At 39.9% G+C, this 18638-nt stretch overlaps 2 protein-coding genes across 8 annotated transcripts in view; one reads left to right on the top strand and one right to left on the bottom strand.

Annotated features, from left to right (window-relative positions):
- Positions 1 to 2735, top strand: part of LOC109844188 — a 34043-nt gene extending 31308 nt beyond the window's left edge. For 3 of the 5 annotated variants that reach the window (XM_020413150.1, XM_020413148.1, XM_020413152.1), the window contains exons 18-22: positions 38 to 157; positions 394 to 482; positions 707 to 752; positions 2066 to 2195; positions 2332 to 2735. In XM_020413150.1, the coding sequence (XP_020268739.1) occupies positions 38 to 157; positions 394 to 482; positions 707 to 752; positions 2066 to 2116 (306 nt within the window). In that variant the 3' untranslated portion in view covers positions 2117 to 2195; positions 2332 to 2735. Of the gene's footprint in view, positions 1 to 37; positions 158 to 393; positions 483 to 706; positions 753 to 2065; positions 2196 to 2216; positions 2266 to 2331 lie in introns of those variants that run through there. The other 2 variants (XM_020413149.1, XM_020413151.1) reach the window with 2 other exon arrangements.
- LOC109844187 (putative disease resistance protein RGA3) lies at positions 11402 to 17919 on the bottom strand. Of its 3 annotated transcripts, XR_002247895.1 has the most exons (4): positions 17294 to 17919; positions 13931 to 17125; positions 11652 to 11782; positions 11402 to 11507 (listed from the first exon to the last, which is right to left on the bottom strand). XR_002247895.1 is itself a non-coding variant. In XM_020413147.1 (3 exons), exons 1-2 carry the CDS (start codon positions 17622 to 17624, stop codon positions 13938 to 13940), a joined length of 3519 nt encoding a protein of 1172 aa, XP_020268736.1. In that variant the 5' UTR covers positions 17625 to 17919; the 3' UTR covers positions 11480 to 11997; positions 13931 to 13937. The 3 variants fall into 3 exon arrangements, 2 of the variants coding, with proteins under 2 accessions (XP_020268736.1, XP_020268735.1); XM_020413147.1 differs by having other exon boundaries at positions 11480 to 11997; XM_020413146.1 differs by having other exon boundaries at positions 11480 to 11782.

Raw genomic sequence — 18638 nt, 5'->3', positions numbered from 1 at the left:
TAAGGTTAATTCTGAGAACTTATATTATCCATTGCAGGCTAAATATCTAGACATATGGGAGCAAGCTGTTTTGGCAATTAAGAGGGAAGGCTACAGTATAAAGTGCAATGGCCCGCGTGGAGTTGTTGTTGCAGAGAAGTTCCAATCAACTACCACTGTATGGGTTTTTGCAAGATGTGGAATCACTTATAAATGCTATTACTGTGTTACAGCTTGTCATAAATTGGTTAAATTTCAAAGTCATCGTTTCTGTGTCAAGTGTCTATGCAACTATAGAATATATTATAAAATAGTATTCATTTTTATCACCTTTTAGAATTTATTTACTCCAATGTGCTGTGCTTTCAAAAGATATTTGGACCCTTTGCTGATGCATCAAACATTCTTCTGCAGATTACAATTCCTTATGGCCATCCCATGGAGTTCTCAATTCAATGTGCTAATGGTGATGAGTATCTCTTAAGGGCAAAAGATAGTAGCTGGTAAGTGCCTATTCACTTGTTATTTTTAGGTCTTATCATTATTCAAGGCTGCTATATTTATAATGGTATTAGGATTTTTCAGGAGCTAATTGTAGATGTTCTTAACCTCATGTTAATAACTTAAATGCATGACTAGATACTTTATTATTAGTTTCTCTAGCTTGTTCACAGTAAGTGTATGCTTATCTGTTTCTTCTGTTGCACTTTTATGCCTGATTTGACAGGTTTCGGGATACCATTGTGCTTACTATGAGATTATTCAAGAAGATGGTATGTTTGCTCTAATCTACTCGAAATTTTCTATTATATCTTCAACATTGTCCAGACAATCAAAATTCATGTTACTTGCTTCTTTTTCTGGACTCTCTTCTTTGTCATCAGAGGATTTGTTTGTCAACGGTGTTGTCTTTTTGACTATCTAGTCGGCATTGCTATATTTAAGTTCATGTTACTTTTAGTATGTTATCCTCTTTGTTTGAGGTACCAATTTCATTATCGAGTTTTGCCTGATTTACCGTGAAGTTAGACACAGATGGTATCAGATGCATTTTTCTTCTCATGTCATGGTTGACCGTGTCCCAAGGGTTAGTTCCCTAAAATAATGTTTATAATGCTAGGAAGCAGAGATATGTTTCAGCTGTATGTTCTTTCAGGGCGTTACCTAATGCAGCTAGGAAGCAGAGATATGTTTCAGCTGTATGTTCTTTCAGGGCGTTACCTAATGCAAGAGGACACCCACTCTGGAAAAATGCAATACATAGTTGCTGTATGTTCTTTCAGGGCGTTACCTAATGCAAGAGGACACCCACTCTGGAAAAATGCAATACATAGTTTGTATATTATGCGTAATGAGATGGTTTAATTCTCTAGATCATTCTTACCACCTGATCTCCATTTACTCACCACTATGCAGCTTGCTGCTCTTAGCTGCCCTGTTCTGTTTTTGTTTCTTCTTTTTTAGTTTTTACGCTACTGGTAAGATACAACCTGGGGCACAAAAGAGAAATCTGAAGATCTATAATGAAATCTGATGAGTTCTGAAAGCAATATTTAGAAGCTAAAGAAATCTGAACACAGTGCTGATATGTCTGAGAACTCCTGGGTATTACTATATGCAAAGCGTTAAAACTGTGCGCAAAATTTTAGGAAGAGTGCAGACAAGAAGTGTGACTTCCTTACTCGAATTTTAATTAAATTTAAAACTGAGCAAGTTCTTTTCATGGGTTTCATGTCCAAATTATTAGTGTTCTCTTCGCCTTCTATCTGTTCCTTAATCTGTGTGGTCGGTTACCTGCTGTTGGTGTGAATTGCAGAGATTCTAATTAATGCCAGTTCCATCATTTGTTTGTTCTATAGAACAGTACTGTCCCATGCATATTTAACTGTATTGTCTGGTGACATTCTTTTTCTGTTGTAATCATCATGTTACTGATAATATGGCTGATATTACACTAGCAACGTATTTATATATCTAATGAATATTTCGGTTTTTAATAAGCTGCAATGCATATTTTACATTGGATATCAAAATTGGACATGTATTTTTTGTGCCCTTTGGCTAAAAGACAGATATTTTGCTGCAGGCAATAGAAAAAAGGAAAGGGAGAAAAAAGGGTCTCTTCTTCAAATCCTAGTCCTTGCCATTATGAAGGATGGTGATGTACATAATTCTAGAATTTAATACATTTCTGCAGATGTACATTAGATGTAGAGGTCTTCTGGATGGTGATGTACATAATTCTAGAATTTAATACATTTCTGCAGATGTACATTAGATGTAGAGGTCTTCTCCATTATTCTAATCTTCTAGAATTTAATACATTTCTGCAGATGTACATTAGATGTAGAGGTCTTCTCCATTATTCTAATCTCACCTGTAAAGATCTCTACCAATTTTTCTCAAAGGAGAGATCATCTTAACTTCTTCTGTCCCCAGCACAATTCTACCTGTTTTCAGTACATTTTCCAACTGTTCTTGTTCTGTACATCTCTTAGCTTCCTGCTTAGGCTTTAAATGGACAGATGCTGGATGATATCAAATATTATCGAGCCAATTTGATGAAGTCATAAATTAAAATGCAAAGGTTGAGCTGTTAGCTGAATAGCAATTATTATTATTATTATTTATTTTTGTATTTTTTGTTTTTTTATTTTTCTTGGTTGGTGCTTCCAATTTGCTATTGGTTTGCAGTTCACATTACACTGGATTAAATATGGATCTATATTGTGATATCAATTTTGACTATATTTGAATCTGAGCAAGTTCTTAATGCCAGCTTTTGTTCATTTGCATCATCAGGTTTTCCTTGTTGCTTAATCCATGGACTGGATCTGCTGATAGTTGTCTGAGCTCATTCAAATTGATTGCATGGTTTATCATTTCTGAAGGAAGAAATTTTTGAAATGAATCCATTCACAATTTTAATCCCACATTCCGACCCAATCCAAACTTATTTACCAAAATCGACCTAATTTTTGGCCACGAAGCTGACGTGGCGAGAAAGTGGGTCGATTTTGATAAATAAGTTTGGATTGGGTCGGAATGTGGGATTAAAATTGTGAATGGGTTCATTTCAAAAACTTCTTCTTTGTGAAGGGGTCCGGATAAACTTGCCTCATGCCTCATTGTATTATTAGTAGCGCAACGACACGATTTTAACTCGAATGATTTCCAGATTATGTTTTTTTTCTTCTGTGTGTGGGTCTGGATTGGGTATTGTTAGTGTGTACTTCGGTATCATATAGCATTAGACATTTCTACTTGGTAATAATATATTATTTGGCAAGATTTATTGATCTGTAACGGTTCGTTTTTGGAGGTATTAAGCTTGTTCTGTCAAGAGGAAATGTATTAATCTCACCAAACACTTTCACTGTTAATTCACCCCATTTTCTAGTTTTGGTTCTAGGCGTAGCCCTCGCAAAATAACTATCAGGGGGAATTGATGTTGTATCCGGATAAAGTTTTGGCCCACTCGATACAATTTATCTTAATTTGTTATGATATTTAAATTCTTATACTATAAAGAGTTATAGTGGATTTAGATAAGATCATAGGACAAATTTTCAAAACCAACCCATTTGATGTTTTAATTGCAAAAAACGACCCGTTTCTAACTTATTTAGAGAAACCGACCTGGTTTCAGCACTGTCGTTGAAACCAGGTCGGTTTTTCTAAAAAACTTTACGAAACTTCACGGGAGTTCAACTCCCGTGAAGTTTAGCATACTTTTAAACTTCACGGGAGTTGAACTCCCGTGAAGTTTATTTCCACCAATAAACTCCACGGGAGTTCAACTCCCGTGGAGTTGCAGGGTAAAATCCCCAGCGAGCAGCTCGCTGGAAAATCTGGCCTGCAGCTTCACGGGAGTTGAACTCCCGTGAAGCTGCAGGCTAATTTCCCAGCGAGTTACTCGCTGGGGATTTTACCCTGCAACTCCACGGGAGTTGAACTCCCGTGGAGTTTATTGAGGGTAATAAATTTCACGGGAGTTCAACTCCCGTGTCTCTCCCTGCAACCGCCCCCAAACCCTAACTTCTCTCCGTCGTCGTCCACGTCGTTTCCGACCCCAGCCCCCCAAATTCGACCGCCGGCCCTTGATTCCGACCGCCAGCACTCCTTTCCGACCGCCGGCCCTTGATTCCGACCGCCGGAACAGCTAACTTCGCCGGATTTCGATAATTTGAGGGTAAATTCCTCCCAAAATTAGTTTTTCTCTTAATTTCTTGTATTTTCTCGCTATTTAATGGTGATTACATGTAAAAAATTATATTTTAGAATTTAATTGTGAAATTTTTATGATTTATGTGAAGAAAACTTAAATAATTTTGTCGATTTAGAGGGTAAATTATCAATAATGTAAAAAATAGTGTTACTACATATGTATGACATCTAATTTATTTTAAGAAAATTGTGTTATCAATAATTTTGTCGATTTTAGAATTTCATTGTGAGTAAGTTATGAAATTATAAAAAATCTAAAAATTAGTGCTATATGACATCAATTAGATTTGAGAATTTAATTGTGAATTTTATGAATTATGTGAAGAAAACTTAAATTATTTTGTCGAGTTAGAGGGTAAATTATCAATAATGTAAAAAATAATGTTACTACATATGTATGACATATAATTTAGGATTTAATTTTAAGTAACAATAAATTTTTAAAGTCTTTTCGTGTAATATTGATCTTGAATGTTTTACTCTTCAGAGGTAATAATGAACGATCGAATCGTAATTTTGTGTTCGTATGATGGGAAGATTAAATACCTTGAAAATAATATGCCCGTTTATGAAGGAGGTACGACGAGACCATTGTTTATAACAAAATCATGTACTTTCGATGAGTTGGTTAATGAATTGCACAAACTTACATTAACCAACTCACGTGAGTATCACCTTAATGTTATTTGCAATTATCCATTAACCAACTCACGTGAGTATCACCTTAATGTTATTTGCAATTATCCTGTCGTGGAGAACAGGACAAACGACATTCAAATATCAAGTGACTACGATATGAGTCTCATTGGAGTCTTACATGACGAGAAGCGTTAGATTGAATTGTTCATTGAAAAACATCAAAGGAATTTGGGCAAATCGTTGAATTATGATGGAATGTATTCCCGCATATTGGAGGACCCTGATGTTGATTCCGTTGGCTTTTTATCTCCTCAACAAGATGAAGGTTGGACTCAATCACAATATATGAGCGGTCCTTCGCTTGTGGACACTTCGAATGCGGTCGATACTAACACGAGAGTTCAAGAAGATAATGCAAGTGTTGAATCTGAGAATGATGATGAAGAGGAGGGCTTACAAATTAATAGCATGACCTTGATAGATCGTGATGAAGGGGACAACCACCACATTGACGGGTGTTATGCTAATAATGAGTATGTTGTTTTAGAGGATCCGCCGCCCGATGAGCTTCAAGGAGAAGAATGGATCGATAACTCCGTGATGGAAAGTGTTCCTATTGGCACTAATAGCGGTCATGATACACAGGGCGAGGACTTCTCATTCGTGAAGGGAGATCTATATGAGAGCAATGAGAAATTGATCCATGCGCTCCGCTTGTACACCATTGCAAAAAATGTCAAGTTTAGGCCAACAAAAAATAATACTACAAGCTATAATACGGTTTGTTTCTATCGCAAAGATGGCGATGATGAAGATATTGATGGACACCACGACGGCAATGCGAAATGTCCGTGGAAGCTTAATTCACGCTCCGGTGTAAGAGTAGGCGGGCAATTCAAAATCACGGCATACAACGGACTCCACACTTGTAGCAATCCTCGATTAGAGATGAATAACAAGAATGCATCCTCTTCCTTCATATATCGATTGATTTTACCGCATCTGAGGGAGGATTTTGATCTAAGGCCGAAAGATATTCGTCTTCTAGTGCAAAAAGCCACCAACTTGGATGTATCATATCACAAGTGTTGGAATGCTAGGAGGAAGGCGATGATAAAAATATTCGGTGATTGGGATAAATCGTATGAGATCTTACCTCATTATCTTGAAGCACTCAAAAGAGAAAATCCAGGAACTGTCTACGAAGTATCTTCGGACCCCGTTGATGGCGGAGATCGGTGGTTCACCGGTGTATTTTGGGCATTTGAGCCATGTATTGAGGGGTTTCGATATTGTCGTCCTCTTCTTAGCATTGATGGCACCCACTTATACGGCAAGTACAAAGGAGTTTTGCTTGTTGCCACCGGAGTTGATGCGGATGGCGGTTTGTTTCCTTTGGCGTTTGCAGTGGTTGATATTGAAAACACAGAGAATTGGGCGTGGTTTTTTGCATGCATTAGATATCATATCCCTAGTGTGGGTGCGCGGCCGATTACATTCATATCTGATAGGATGAAAGGAATTCCAAGAGCACTCCAACGTCATTTCCCAGAGCCACATGCACATCGTTATTGCTTGCGACATATTAGGGACAACTTCAAGAAGAAATTTGGAAACGGTCAGGTTCAAGATCTTCTTTGGCAAGCCGGCTGTGCAACAGAAAAATTAGTTTATGACCAAATACGAGAGAGGATTAAGTTTATCTCCCGAGCTGCACATGATTGGATCGAAACTAGTTTGGGACCACACAATGTTGATAAGTGGGCTTTATGTGAAGATGGCTGGAGCCGGTTCTGTATGATGACTACGAACGCTTCAGAGAGTTTCAATGGCGTGCTCAGGGGAGCACGCGGTATGCCAATACAATCACTAGTTGCTAAAACATTCTACAGACTTAATAACTTCTTTCTACGACGTCGCGAACTTGGTGAAAATATCCGCTCGGAGCTCACACCGAAAAATGATGAAATGTTAGCGGCTCGGATTGTACAAGCTCGATCCTTTCATGTCGTAAGATACAGTTTTAATGATTGGGAAGTCATTGAGGGAATATCACATAGAGAAAATCGCTCTTATAAAGTGAACATGTTAGTGGATCACTCGTGTACGTGCACTTGCAACGTACCGCAATTACAATGGATTCATTGTTCACATGTTGTCGCGGCTTGTTCTGATCTACAAGGTGGTGCGAGGATTTCACACTATGAGTTCGTCGAGGCTTGGTATTCTACTTACAACTATCGACAAACATACAAAGAGTGTTTTCGTCCACCATATGATAGTCGATATTGGACACAAGACGGGCCATTGATATTGCCTCCTTTGTATAAAAGGTCGGCAGGGCGCCCTCGTTCCGTACGAATTAGAAATTGTATGGATGACGATCGTGAAGGAGTTAGGAGGAGAAATAAGTGTAGTAGATGCGATCAATCGGGCCATAAGAAAAATAATTGTCCAGTTAGGATTAGGCGTTGATGTTGTAATTTGTAGCGGTTTCGATCTGTGTTTTCTTCCGTATGTCATTTGTGATTGTTAAATGCTAGGGGTTTCGTTCTGTGTTTGTTTCCGTGTGTCATTTGTGATTGTAATTTGTAGCAGTTCCGTGAGTTGTTTGTTTCTGTATCTCATTTGTATCGTACTATGTTATATAAATTTAATGTTTGGTTTCAAGTTATTGCTTTCTTCACGTTGCGCATTCGTTTGTTGTTTATATATAACTAGATGAGTATTTTAACAAAAAGATCTAACACATTGAGCATTGTCTTCTAATCTAATTCTCAGTTATATTCATTATGGATCCGGGACCGAGACGCCCCGATGTTTTGACCCTCCAGGCGAGCCACGTTTCAGATTATATTGGCTCAGGACAGGTAAAACATCTTTTGTATATGCTAGTTAGCATTGGCACTAATTTTAATTTTTCGCATTGTACTTAATCAATTCTTTTTGACGTGCAGCCCGTACCTGATTTCACCATGATCGAGCATTCCCAGAGCCATTCATCTTGGGTCATTGAGGATGAGAGAGTTCTCGCGCTGATCTCTCAGGCTGGTTTTCGGGAGTGTTCAACGGTTCGATATATCAGGCTTGATTGGCCGCTTATCACTGCTTTGATTGAGAGGTGGAGGCCAGAGACCAACACCTTTCACATGCATATAGGGGAGTGCACCATCACTTTACAGGACGTGGCCGTCATTCTTGGGCTCCGGATCGATGGGCTGCCAGTTACGGGCACCGATGATCATAGTTGGCCTGAGGTATGTGCCCGGCTTCTTGGACAGGTTCCGGACTTGAGGAGTGGTGCGATGAAGCTATCGTGGCTTCGTCAGACATTTCAGGGCGACATACCAGAGGATGCCAGTAATGAGACGCTTCAGTTCCATGCTCGGGCTTACATATTGCACATGATAGAGTGCGTGCTTTTTCCTGATGCGAGCAAGACTCTTGTACATGCACGATGGCTGCCGTTGCTTGAGGATTTTGACGTATGCGGCGCACTGTCGTGGGGCAGTGCGGTGTTGGCATACTTGTATCGAGAACTGAGTAGAGTATCCCTGATGCAGAATAAAGAATTCAAGGGATGCTGCACATTGATACAGATTTGGTCATGGGAGCGCATTCATATTGGACGCCCTACTTTACTTGTGCACCGTGACCTACAGGGGCAGTTTCCTTTGGCGTACAGGTATAATTGTACACACAAATTTTATTCGCACTGAATTTGTACTTATATATTCTCTATTCTGCATATAGGTATAACGTACGGTACGCTAAGTACCGATCAGCGATGCGCCATCGTGAGTTTTACCAAAATGAGCTTGATGGCCTCCAACACAAACAAGTAAATATAAATCTCAAGTCGTTATGAATATTATAGTTTTGTTGTTAATACTGATAAATGTTTTGTTTTATTTCAGTTCAAGTGGAGACCCTATACACAGCCGGAGCTGGATATGCATTCTCTTGCACCCATCTGCCGAGATAGTCCCGACTTGTGGAGAGCGAGAGTTCCATTGATTTGTTGGGAGATCGTGGAGATGCATGTCCCTGACCGTGTGCTACGACAGTTTACGCTCTCTCAGCATGTACCAGAGCCTGTTGAGCAGATCTCTCATCGGCGGCGACCTACTTCGCACCATAACGACTGGGTCGTAGTTCGTGCGGCCTACATAGACAGGTGTGCTCAAAGGTGGGATTTCATCCAGGATACGAGGCCCACGGCTGTTGACTATACCGCGTATATGGGTTGGTATTGGGATATCACACGTAGATGGATCACACGTGACCCACAGCCCTTAGCTGGACACATGCCACGGCCACCGACAGACAGTTACATCCCTAGTGGGATGAACGAGAGAGATTACGTAAGTTTCTAAGCTAAATTATAATATTTTTTTCTTGAGTTGGTACTTAATAAATTATTTACCTCACAGGTCCATGCTTTGGATAGCATTCAGGCTGATATTGATGCGACCGTGCCTGAGATTCAGGACACTTCGCATGCTGATGGAGCCGGCACTTCACATGATGATGGAGCCGGCACTTCACATGCTGATGGAGCCGGCACTTCGCAGCCTCACACACAGCCGGATACTCAGATAGTCGAGGCTCATCAGCGCGGGGGGCGGGGAAGAGCGAGGGGGAGGGGGAAGAGAGGGAGAGGAAGGAGAGGAGATATATTGGGTTGTATTTGAACTTATTTTGTTAAAATTTGTAAATTGTATGAATTTTCAAATACTATATTTTTATGGATCAATTATAGCTCGATATGTGATCTTTTTGCGTATTGTTTGATTCGTGCGTGTTTAAATAATATATATATTGCAGTAATTATTGTCAACAGGTAAATAGTTGTATATATGAGTTAAATAGGTAGACGTATGCATGCTGTGCATGTTTTTGCAAAACCTGCAACTTCAAGGGAGTTGAACTCCCGTGAAGTTGCAGTGTAAATTTCCCAGAGAGCGATTCTCTGGGAAATTTTGGCCTGTAACTCCACGGGAGTTCAACTCCCGTGGAGTTTTAACAATACAACAAACTCCACGGGAGTTGAACTCCCGTGGAGTTTATTGAGGGTAATAAATTTCACGGGAGTTCAACTCCCGTGAAGTTTAAAAACGTACTAAACTTCACGGGAGTTGAACTCCCGTGAAGTTTCGTAAAGTTTTTTTTCAAAAACCGACCTGGTTTCAGCGACAGTGCTGAAACCAGGTCGGTTTCTCTAAATAAATTAGAAACGGGTTGTTTTTTGCAATTAAAACATCAAATGAGTTGGTTTTGAATAGCAATTATTTACCTGCAACATAATTTACGTGCTTTTAATTTTAATTGGGGAAAAAAAAAACACTTCAAACTTTTTGAGAGAGATTCCTCTCGAACTCTCTTTTTGGCGAGCCTCTATCTGCTATGTTGAGGGGGTGATTTTGTAAATCACCCCTCAACTCATCTGGGATTGGCTTCCAAACCCTATTTACCCAAGTTATTTTTTCCCTGTCACTCCCCCAGGATTCTCATCACCTTCTCCATCGCCTGCAGCTGAACTCTTCATCATTTGACAAATATTATGAAAGTTGAGGTCTTTAGACTTCAAATTTATAGCATATAACATTACCGAATACTCTGGGACATAGACATCAGTAAAATGATTATCCAAATCTTTTCTGGATCTTAATTCATTCATATACAAATGATTATCCAAAGCATTTCTCTCACGGGAATGTCAATAAAGATACATTAATGTAGCTTCAACACAGAGAATGTACAAGTAACGGAATGAATATTACAGTTGTCCAAACTTTACTGAATCTTAATTCATTCATCTTGCATTTCACTAAATTAATGCAAAGCACATGTACTTTTTTTTGTAATCATACGAACTCAAAGAACACATACAATTATCTGCGGATTGAAGTAAAATTCTTGGTACATTTGAGCTGAAAATGCACCTCGTAGTGAAGGTACTAGAAGGTGACAGATAAAAAATGCTAATCTCTGTATTCAATGCAAGCACCATTTCAAAAATCACGTGTAAACAAAATAAAATTCCAGGAAAATTTTCGAAGTGACCAATTCCTATCATTAACTGGAAATCTGCAGCAAGTAAATGATCGAATAAGTGGTAACACGCATTTATGGATGCCCATGCGAATGCTGAGGAGTTTGATACAGGGAGAATTGTGCATGAATCAGTCTTTATCTAGTGTTGGGTTTATTATAGTCATTAATTGTTACTGTAATTAGATGTAAAAATGAATGTGTTTGGGTATTAAATGGACGGACCATAAACGGGCGGACATGTTTTACCATTTACCCATTTATGACCCATTTAACATTTTCTAAATGGGCGGGTTTTTAACTGCACATTTAATAAACAGTTCACCCATTTACTCATTTAACTATAGTAGTTATGTATATAATACTTTTTGGGGTGTTTTTTGTAAATTTTAGGGGGGCTTTTTGCAAACTATTGAGGCTTTTCGTAAACTATTGGGGGCTTTTAGTAAACTATTAGGGGCATTTTTTTTGCAAAGATAGGAACATAAACAAAGGCAGACAAGCTCATGACTGAACCATTTACAAGCTTGGATAAAAGTACAGACCTCACATATTTGCAAAATTAATACATAACAAAAAATGGTGCCAACATATCATGACCTTTGAACCTGAGACAAAGTATCCATAACAAAATATTAATACACATTTTATGCTGAAACACATAGATAAAGACTGCAAGAAACTAAAAAAGTACAAATTACTCCTGTATATCATTTGCTCTATATGTTTCCACTGAGTTATATTCATCATACCCTTTATCCTCTCTTGAATCAGACTGTAGAGATGCCTCTGATCCCGTCAATCTGACTGATGAGTTAATATATTGAGGCACAAGACCCTGCAACAACCCTGCAGCTGCTCCGTGTCTCAAGAAAGCTCCAACCTGTGCACAATGAATAAGGTGAATTACTTATAGTGATAATAATACACTAGGTAGCAGTAACAACTGAAAGTATGAATTTCTTGCATACTTCAGGTAAAACTTTTAGCATCTCGTGTATGTAAGATGTAGTAACTCTAGTCTCCAAAACTAATAATGCATGTTTTTCCCCCTTCAGCAGGCAAACTTTAAAAACTTAGCTTCATATACAAAAGTACCTATACGAAACAATTCATGAGATTGGGTCCAGAAGTAGTTTAGTATCAATAAACTAGTGTCTGATACGTACTTACATACGAAACAATTACATGCCACTAACAATAGCATGTAATGCTTTAGAAGTTCTACGTACTTACATACTTAACAATTAAAAGTGTCCTAGCATGTAATGCTTTAGAAGTTCTACGTACTTACATACTTAACAATTAAAAGTGTCCACCAACAGTATCGCAAGTTGACACAAATTTTAATAGAGAAAACTTACATACTTAACAATTAAAAGTGTCCACCAACAGTATCGCAAGTTGACACAAATTTTAATAGAGAAAAACTAGGATTGTAAATATTCAATTTTTATATCAAATCTCTATTCAGCGTTGCTTGCTAAAAGAGGAACAGAGTGAAGTCAATCAAACATGAAATTTGATCAATATTAAAGTGTAGAAAATGGAGGAAACTTTTCTGAAATAAATAGGCCAGTAGGGCAACAAATGGCGCTTGCAAAAACCCCCCAAAGCCATCAGAATTCTCCACTCCCTTAATTCCGTCAAACCCTAACGTCGCCTCAACGCCTCAAGACGTCTAATTGCCTCCAAATCTCAGCACAGGATCAACGGAAGAATCGAAGATGAAGAGGGGGGTGGAGCAGAAGAGGAAATGGCATACTACCGGCAACCCCCTCAGTTTTTAATGTTAATTGATAATCTTAAATACTGATAATCACAACGTAAAAAAGGGCAAAATAAAAATAAATAGATTGAAATATAGGATAAAACTATAATTAAGCGAGTTGAAAGGGGCAAAATGGACATGCAAAAGTTTTGACGCTTGTTTTCTCTTTTAGAATTAGGGGCTGTTTGGTTCGCTATTATAAGGGGTGGAAAACTCATAAAACCCATCCACGTCAGATTTTTAGCCCTCCACGTCAGTTTTTTTGTTTCCGTCCATTTCTTTGTGCCGCTTTAGTTCGCTCAGATGGAAGAGGGAAAACTCTGCTGAAATCGCCGCCATCTCAGATTTTTTTCCCTCTCCGATTTCCTTCCCCAACCGAGTGAAATTGATGAAAACTCTGCCACGTCAGATTTTTTTCCTTCTCTGCTTTGTTTACAAAAGTTTTTCTTTTTTTTCTATGCGAACCAAACACAAGAAAAATAAATACATTGGTTTCTCACCGTTTTTTATGTGCGAACCAAAGCAAAACAATCTATTTCTTGGAAAAGTTTGAAAAACTCAAAACTTGTATTTCTTTACATGGAATTGCATTTCTCTATATCAAGGAAACGAACCAAACAGCCCCTTAGTATAGATAGATTTATGACAAATTAATCCAAACACCTAGGATCATAAAAGTCCGCAAACCCTAAACAAATAGAGACCCCTTCATTTATTCATATCTCCTTAACAAATATCTAATTGCAGCAAGCCCCATAACAATTGCTACTCCTCCTTCCTTCTATCTTTGATTTTCAGTTTTGTTATTATTTTGTTTTATTTTCATTTTGAAGAAACAACGGTGCTACAGATTGTTCCTCTCTTTTATTTGGTATCCACTACCAAATAAACCCCTTAACAAACGTCTAATTGCAGCAAGCCCCATAACAATTGCTATAGTAATTATTTCTTTCTTTGCATAAAAGTCATTTTATAACTTAATATTTATAATACGGACTTATTACCAATAGAAAATTAAGGATATTACAAAGCTACCCATAAAAATGGGAAAATAACATTTGTTGCAACTCGCGTGAGACAAAACAGGGGGGTGGGACCCACAGCTGTGGGTCCCACCCCCCTGTTTTGTCTCACGCGAGTTGCAACTAGCGCGAGCCAAATAGCAGGGCTCATAAAAATGCCATGACCAGAGCGAATCATTGGCTGTATGCAACTTTGAACAGCAAAGATACAACATCAGACGAGGAAGAGAGATCGTACCGAATCGCTAACGAATATGAATGTAAGTGATGTGTCGGATGTTGGGCCAATCAGCACCTTCATTCTCCCGGCATCGCTCCTTCAGTGCCTCGTTGCAGCCCCTGATCTCCAGCGTTCGCAGGGACAAAGGAAGTTGTGGCAGTGATTGAAGCTCATAAGCTTCACCAAGTGTCAAGTAGTCGAGGGAAGGGAGTGCTTGGAGGATAGAAGAAGGCAAGAACTTCGCTTTACCCCACAGCTCGAGATGTTGAAGTGAAGTTGAATTCTGCAACAGCCATGACTCTGCGAGAGCAGCCTCCAGGTGACTACAATCTCCTATCTTCAGCCACCTGACAGATGTGAGGTTTCTCAATGGCTCTATGCGGAGCAGGAACGGGTCATCGATGTAAAGATCTTCAACAGTCGATGTGAGCTCCTGCTCCTCTTCCCGCTTGATTATTGATGCTGGAGTTGTTTCCTCAGCTGCTTGCACAAGCTTGGGGCACTCCCTAATGGTTAGACTGTAGAGGTGGGGAAGAGCCTTTAGACGCACAATTGATGCCAGCTTAGGAGTGAGACCGTCCGGTCCACCACAATCAGCTGGGGTAACTGTGTTTGGAGACATCCTCAGCTCAGGGCAATCCTCAATCCGCAACAGCCTGAGAGACGTGAGATGATGTCGGAACAAGCCAGCCACGGATGTCAGCTCTCCACACCTTCTAATTCTCAATTCAGAGAGGGAGGGAGAGGACGTGGACGAAGAGCTAGCTGTACCGCAGCTGCTACCACCGCAGTTGCTGCTCACCCAGAATGCTGGAGAATCAGACAATCCCACATCATCCAACTCCAATTTTTGGAGACCGAGGGGCAGAGGGGGCAGCGCCTTCAGTTTGCGACAATACTCGATAACAAGTTCCTTGAGCAGAGGACACCAGGGTACTGCCTCTGCTTCTAATCCACACCACTCCTCCCATTGCTCACAGTCATAAATATCTAAATACCTTAGTTGTTGAAAGCCACCTTCACAATTAATTTGCTGAAGAGCTGGCAGTCCCCCCAATGTCAAACGCATGAGGTATGGGAGCTTCCCGAGAGAAGGAAGGTGCTTCCATGCCCTGCCACATACAAGGCTCATGTACTCCAGATTTTTTAATAATTCTGGTCCCATCCAACATGGAGACCTGGCACCTTGGTATCCCTTGATTGTTAGTCCCCTGAGGCTATCAGGTGGCTGCAGGCGATCAAGCATCAGTTCATACTCATCCGCCACATCACTGTCATCAGACCAAACCAGCTCTAACATGAGGAGGTTTTTTTTACAATGCAACTCGATCGTACTGACTTCCTCGTGATGTTTGCGATTCTCAAGGCCACGGATCTTCAGCTCTCGCAAATCTCTCATCTCCTTCAATTCGCTCAATTTATAAACATTAGCAGCGAACGACAAACGTTGAAGTGAAGTTAATGTCCCAATCCCCTCGATTTTTTCATAGTAAACTTCACATGGTATTAGGTGTCTCAAACTAACAAGATTATTCAAACCAAGAACAGGACCAGTAGAATATCCAATAGGCGGCCAAAAACAGTTAAGGACCTGCAGGTGGTAAAGCCTACAGAATGAACTTGGTAACCGAGAAATAACATGACGAATCGACAAATATCTGATATGCCTCAGGTTACCAATTGCATCTGGCAAAGCGTTCATGCCGTCAACATCTAGGCGCAGCACCCTAATGCTTTCCAGTGACTTGAACGCTTCTTCAAAATCCTTGGCATGCTCATTAACATATCCTCTGAAGACTAACACAAGCGTGCGGAGTTTCTTCTGTTTGCCCACATCTTTAAGAAGGTCAAGTTTGTCGGTTTCAAAATGCAAATGACGTACCGTATTCGGGATCTGGTCAATTGACATGTCTCCGACAAATCTAAAGCATTCACCATGAGATACTTCACGTGCTAGATCATGCAAAAGATCATGCATGTTGTAGGCAGCTTTGTAGTAAAGTTTTTCGAGAAATGATAGTTTCACTAAATCGTCGAAGTAGCCCCTTCCAGTGTCCTCTAGTGTCTCGTTTGGATATTGGGAAGATTTTTGAATGAGGCCAAGAGCCATCCACATGAAGACTAGATCATCTTTCTCGAACACATAATCTTGAGGAAAGATGCTGCAATAAGAAAAACAGGGTCTTAAGTGCATTGGTAGATGGTGATAGCTTAACATCAAAACCGCCATCACACCATCCCTCTGTTGTGCTTGATCGGATATATTGTTCGCTTGCAAAATTCTGGTCCAATGACTATCATCCAACTTGGAATTCAATAGCGCTCCAATCGTCTTTGCAGCCAACGGTAAGCCCCCAAGCCTTCTTGCTATTTGCTTGCCAATGGATTCCAACTTCCTATAATCACAAGAGTCTACCCCAGCAAATGCATGTTGCTTGAAAAGTGATAAGAAATCTTCACCGTATAAGGGATTTAACTTCAACGATTTCTTTATTGATCCCCCCAAAGCCAATGTGGCCATGTCTGCAGCGCTCTCCGATCTAGTAGTTAACAAGATTTTGCTTCCTTTATGGCCGCTCCTCAAAGGAGCAAACAATTTATCCCACTCAGAACGATTGTCATCATTCCATGCGTCATCCAAGACAAGGAGAAATTTCCTCGATGACACCAGATCTTTAAGAGCTTCCTGCAGAGCGGCAAGTCCCCTGACTTCAGGTCTCTTTTTCTTGACGTATTCTATAATATCTACCATGACCTTTTTGACATCAAAGGGAGTGGAGATACACACCCAGATTTTGGAATCGAATGAATTAGCTAAGCTCTCGTCATTATAGACGAGTTGTGCAAGGGTGGTCTTGCCCACTCCTCCATGGCCAAAAATGGAGAAAAGAGAGACACTTGTACTGCTCACATCCTCTCTCAACCACCCTAACAGTTTCTTCGTGTCTTCATCTCGTCCAAACACTTTTCTCTCAGTTAGAGCTGGTCCAGTTTCGCGAGCAGAAACCATGCTCAGACTTTGATGTTGTTGATGCAGTTGTCTGTGTTCTTGTAGTGTAGAGATGAAATCTCCGACGCCCGCCGCGACTTCATCTAGCCTTTTCACGGCCCCCCTCAGTTTCCCGAGGGTGAGATCGGATTTGAAGACTCTTTTACCAGCTTTTACAGCTTTCCGTTTAGAGTCGGAGAGAAAACCACGCACTTTACCCCTGCCTGCGTGCGAAAATGGTAGGGAAGTTCATTTTCTTTTATTGATTAAATTCGAAAAACAATCAATTATTTTTGAGCACCTGGTTGCTAACCTTCAGTTATGAAATAAAGAACTGATAACAAGAAGGCGAAATTTCATTTTTTTTTGACACTTAAAAAGCCATCACTTACCTCTATCACCATGTCCTTTGCTGCCTGAGGCTTTCTCCTCAACTTGTTTCTGCAGCTTAAGGTAATCAAGCTCATCAAGTACGTTGTCAGCCTCGTAAACAACATCTTTTAGTTGCCACAGCCATTTCTTGAGTGCTCCAGTAATTTCTTGCTGCCCGCTCTCAGCCATCTCCACAACATCTTCGATACGAGGAAGAGCTCTCCCGAGCCTCTCAAGCTCATCTTTCATCGTAGTATCATTAGCAAAATACCGGTCTTTTATGTAGGCGAGCCCGATCTCCATCAACTGATGAATGATTTTGGTCACAATCACGTCTCCGACCACCACCATTTTTTTATGAGTGGCGAACGCTCTTCGCTTTTGCTTTCTGGTAGTAGATGTAAACTTCGATTGCAGAGAGTTGCAGAGAACTCCTTGGTTCTCCTACAGTACTTAAGAAATGGGGGACTTATATCCACACTCCGAATTATGTTATGATAAACCCCACTCCGCCCCCACATCAAGTTGCGGTTTGCAGGCGGAATTGAGAGGATGCATGAATATCAACTACTTTGCGCAGTTCAAGTCCATAAGTTTATCGTGATGTGGATGAAAAATCGAGATGTGGATTATCAACTTGGGGACTTATTTTTTTGGGTTTTGTCTAAGCCCAACGTTTGACCTCCACTAGTTTTTAAGCCCAGCTACTACCGGAAAAGAGCCGATTGAATTATTTCAAATCCATTTTTTTCAGCGTCTTGTGAATTGATTATGAGCTGTTGGCTTTTTTCCCTTTACTTTTAATTAATTTTGCGACTGTAATGATTGGTCAAAAGTAAAATAAAGGGCAAAAAATTAGAGGAATGAAAATATGGATTAGTCTTCCAAATCATCAAAATCGTTATTTAGTCCCCCCTAATTCATATAAGTTACTTTGAATTAGCTTTCGTGCGGAACATGTGCGTGATTTAGAGCATCTCCAACAGCTTCTCTAAAATTTTCTCCAAAATGGAGAAACAAAAGTCATATTCTCCAACTAATTTTTACACCAACTCCAACAGCTTCCCCATTTTGAAGAATCCCTTTTAACTCCAACAGCTTCCCCATTTTGAAGAATCCCTTTTTTCCTCCAAAAATTTGGAGAATGCTGCAGATTTGGGGAAGCTTCCCCATTTTTTCTCCTCCATCCCTATTTTGGGGAATGAGATGGGAATCTGTTGGGCCAAAAACCTAACTAAATTCTCCAAAAATAGGAAATGGGGAAGCTGTTGGAGATGCTCTTAGAGAGAACACCACTAAATTTAACTTTTTGACTCGGTTTCAGTTATATCACTTTCCACAAATTTAGTGCAAATCAAATCCGTT

Source organism: Asparagus officinalis, chromosome 6, assembly GCF_001876935.1.
Source record: "Asparagus officinalis chromosome 6, Aspof.V1, whole genome shotgun sequence".
Lineage (NCBI taxonomy): Eukaryota > Viridiplantae > Streptophyta > Magnoliopsida > Asparagales > Asparagaceae > Asparagus > Asparagus officinalis.
This window is presented reverse-complemented; position numbering and strand designations above follow the sequence as displayed.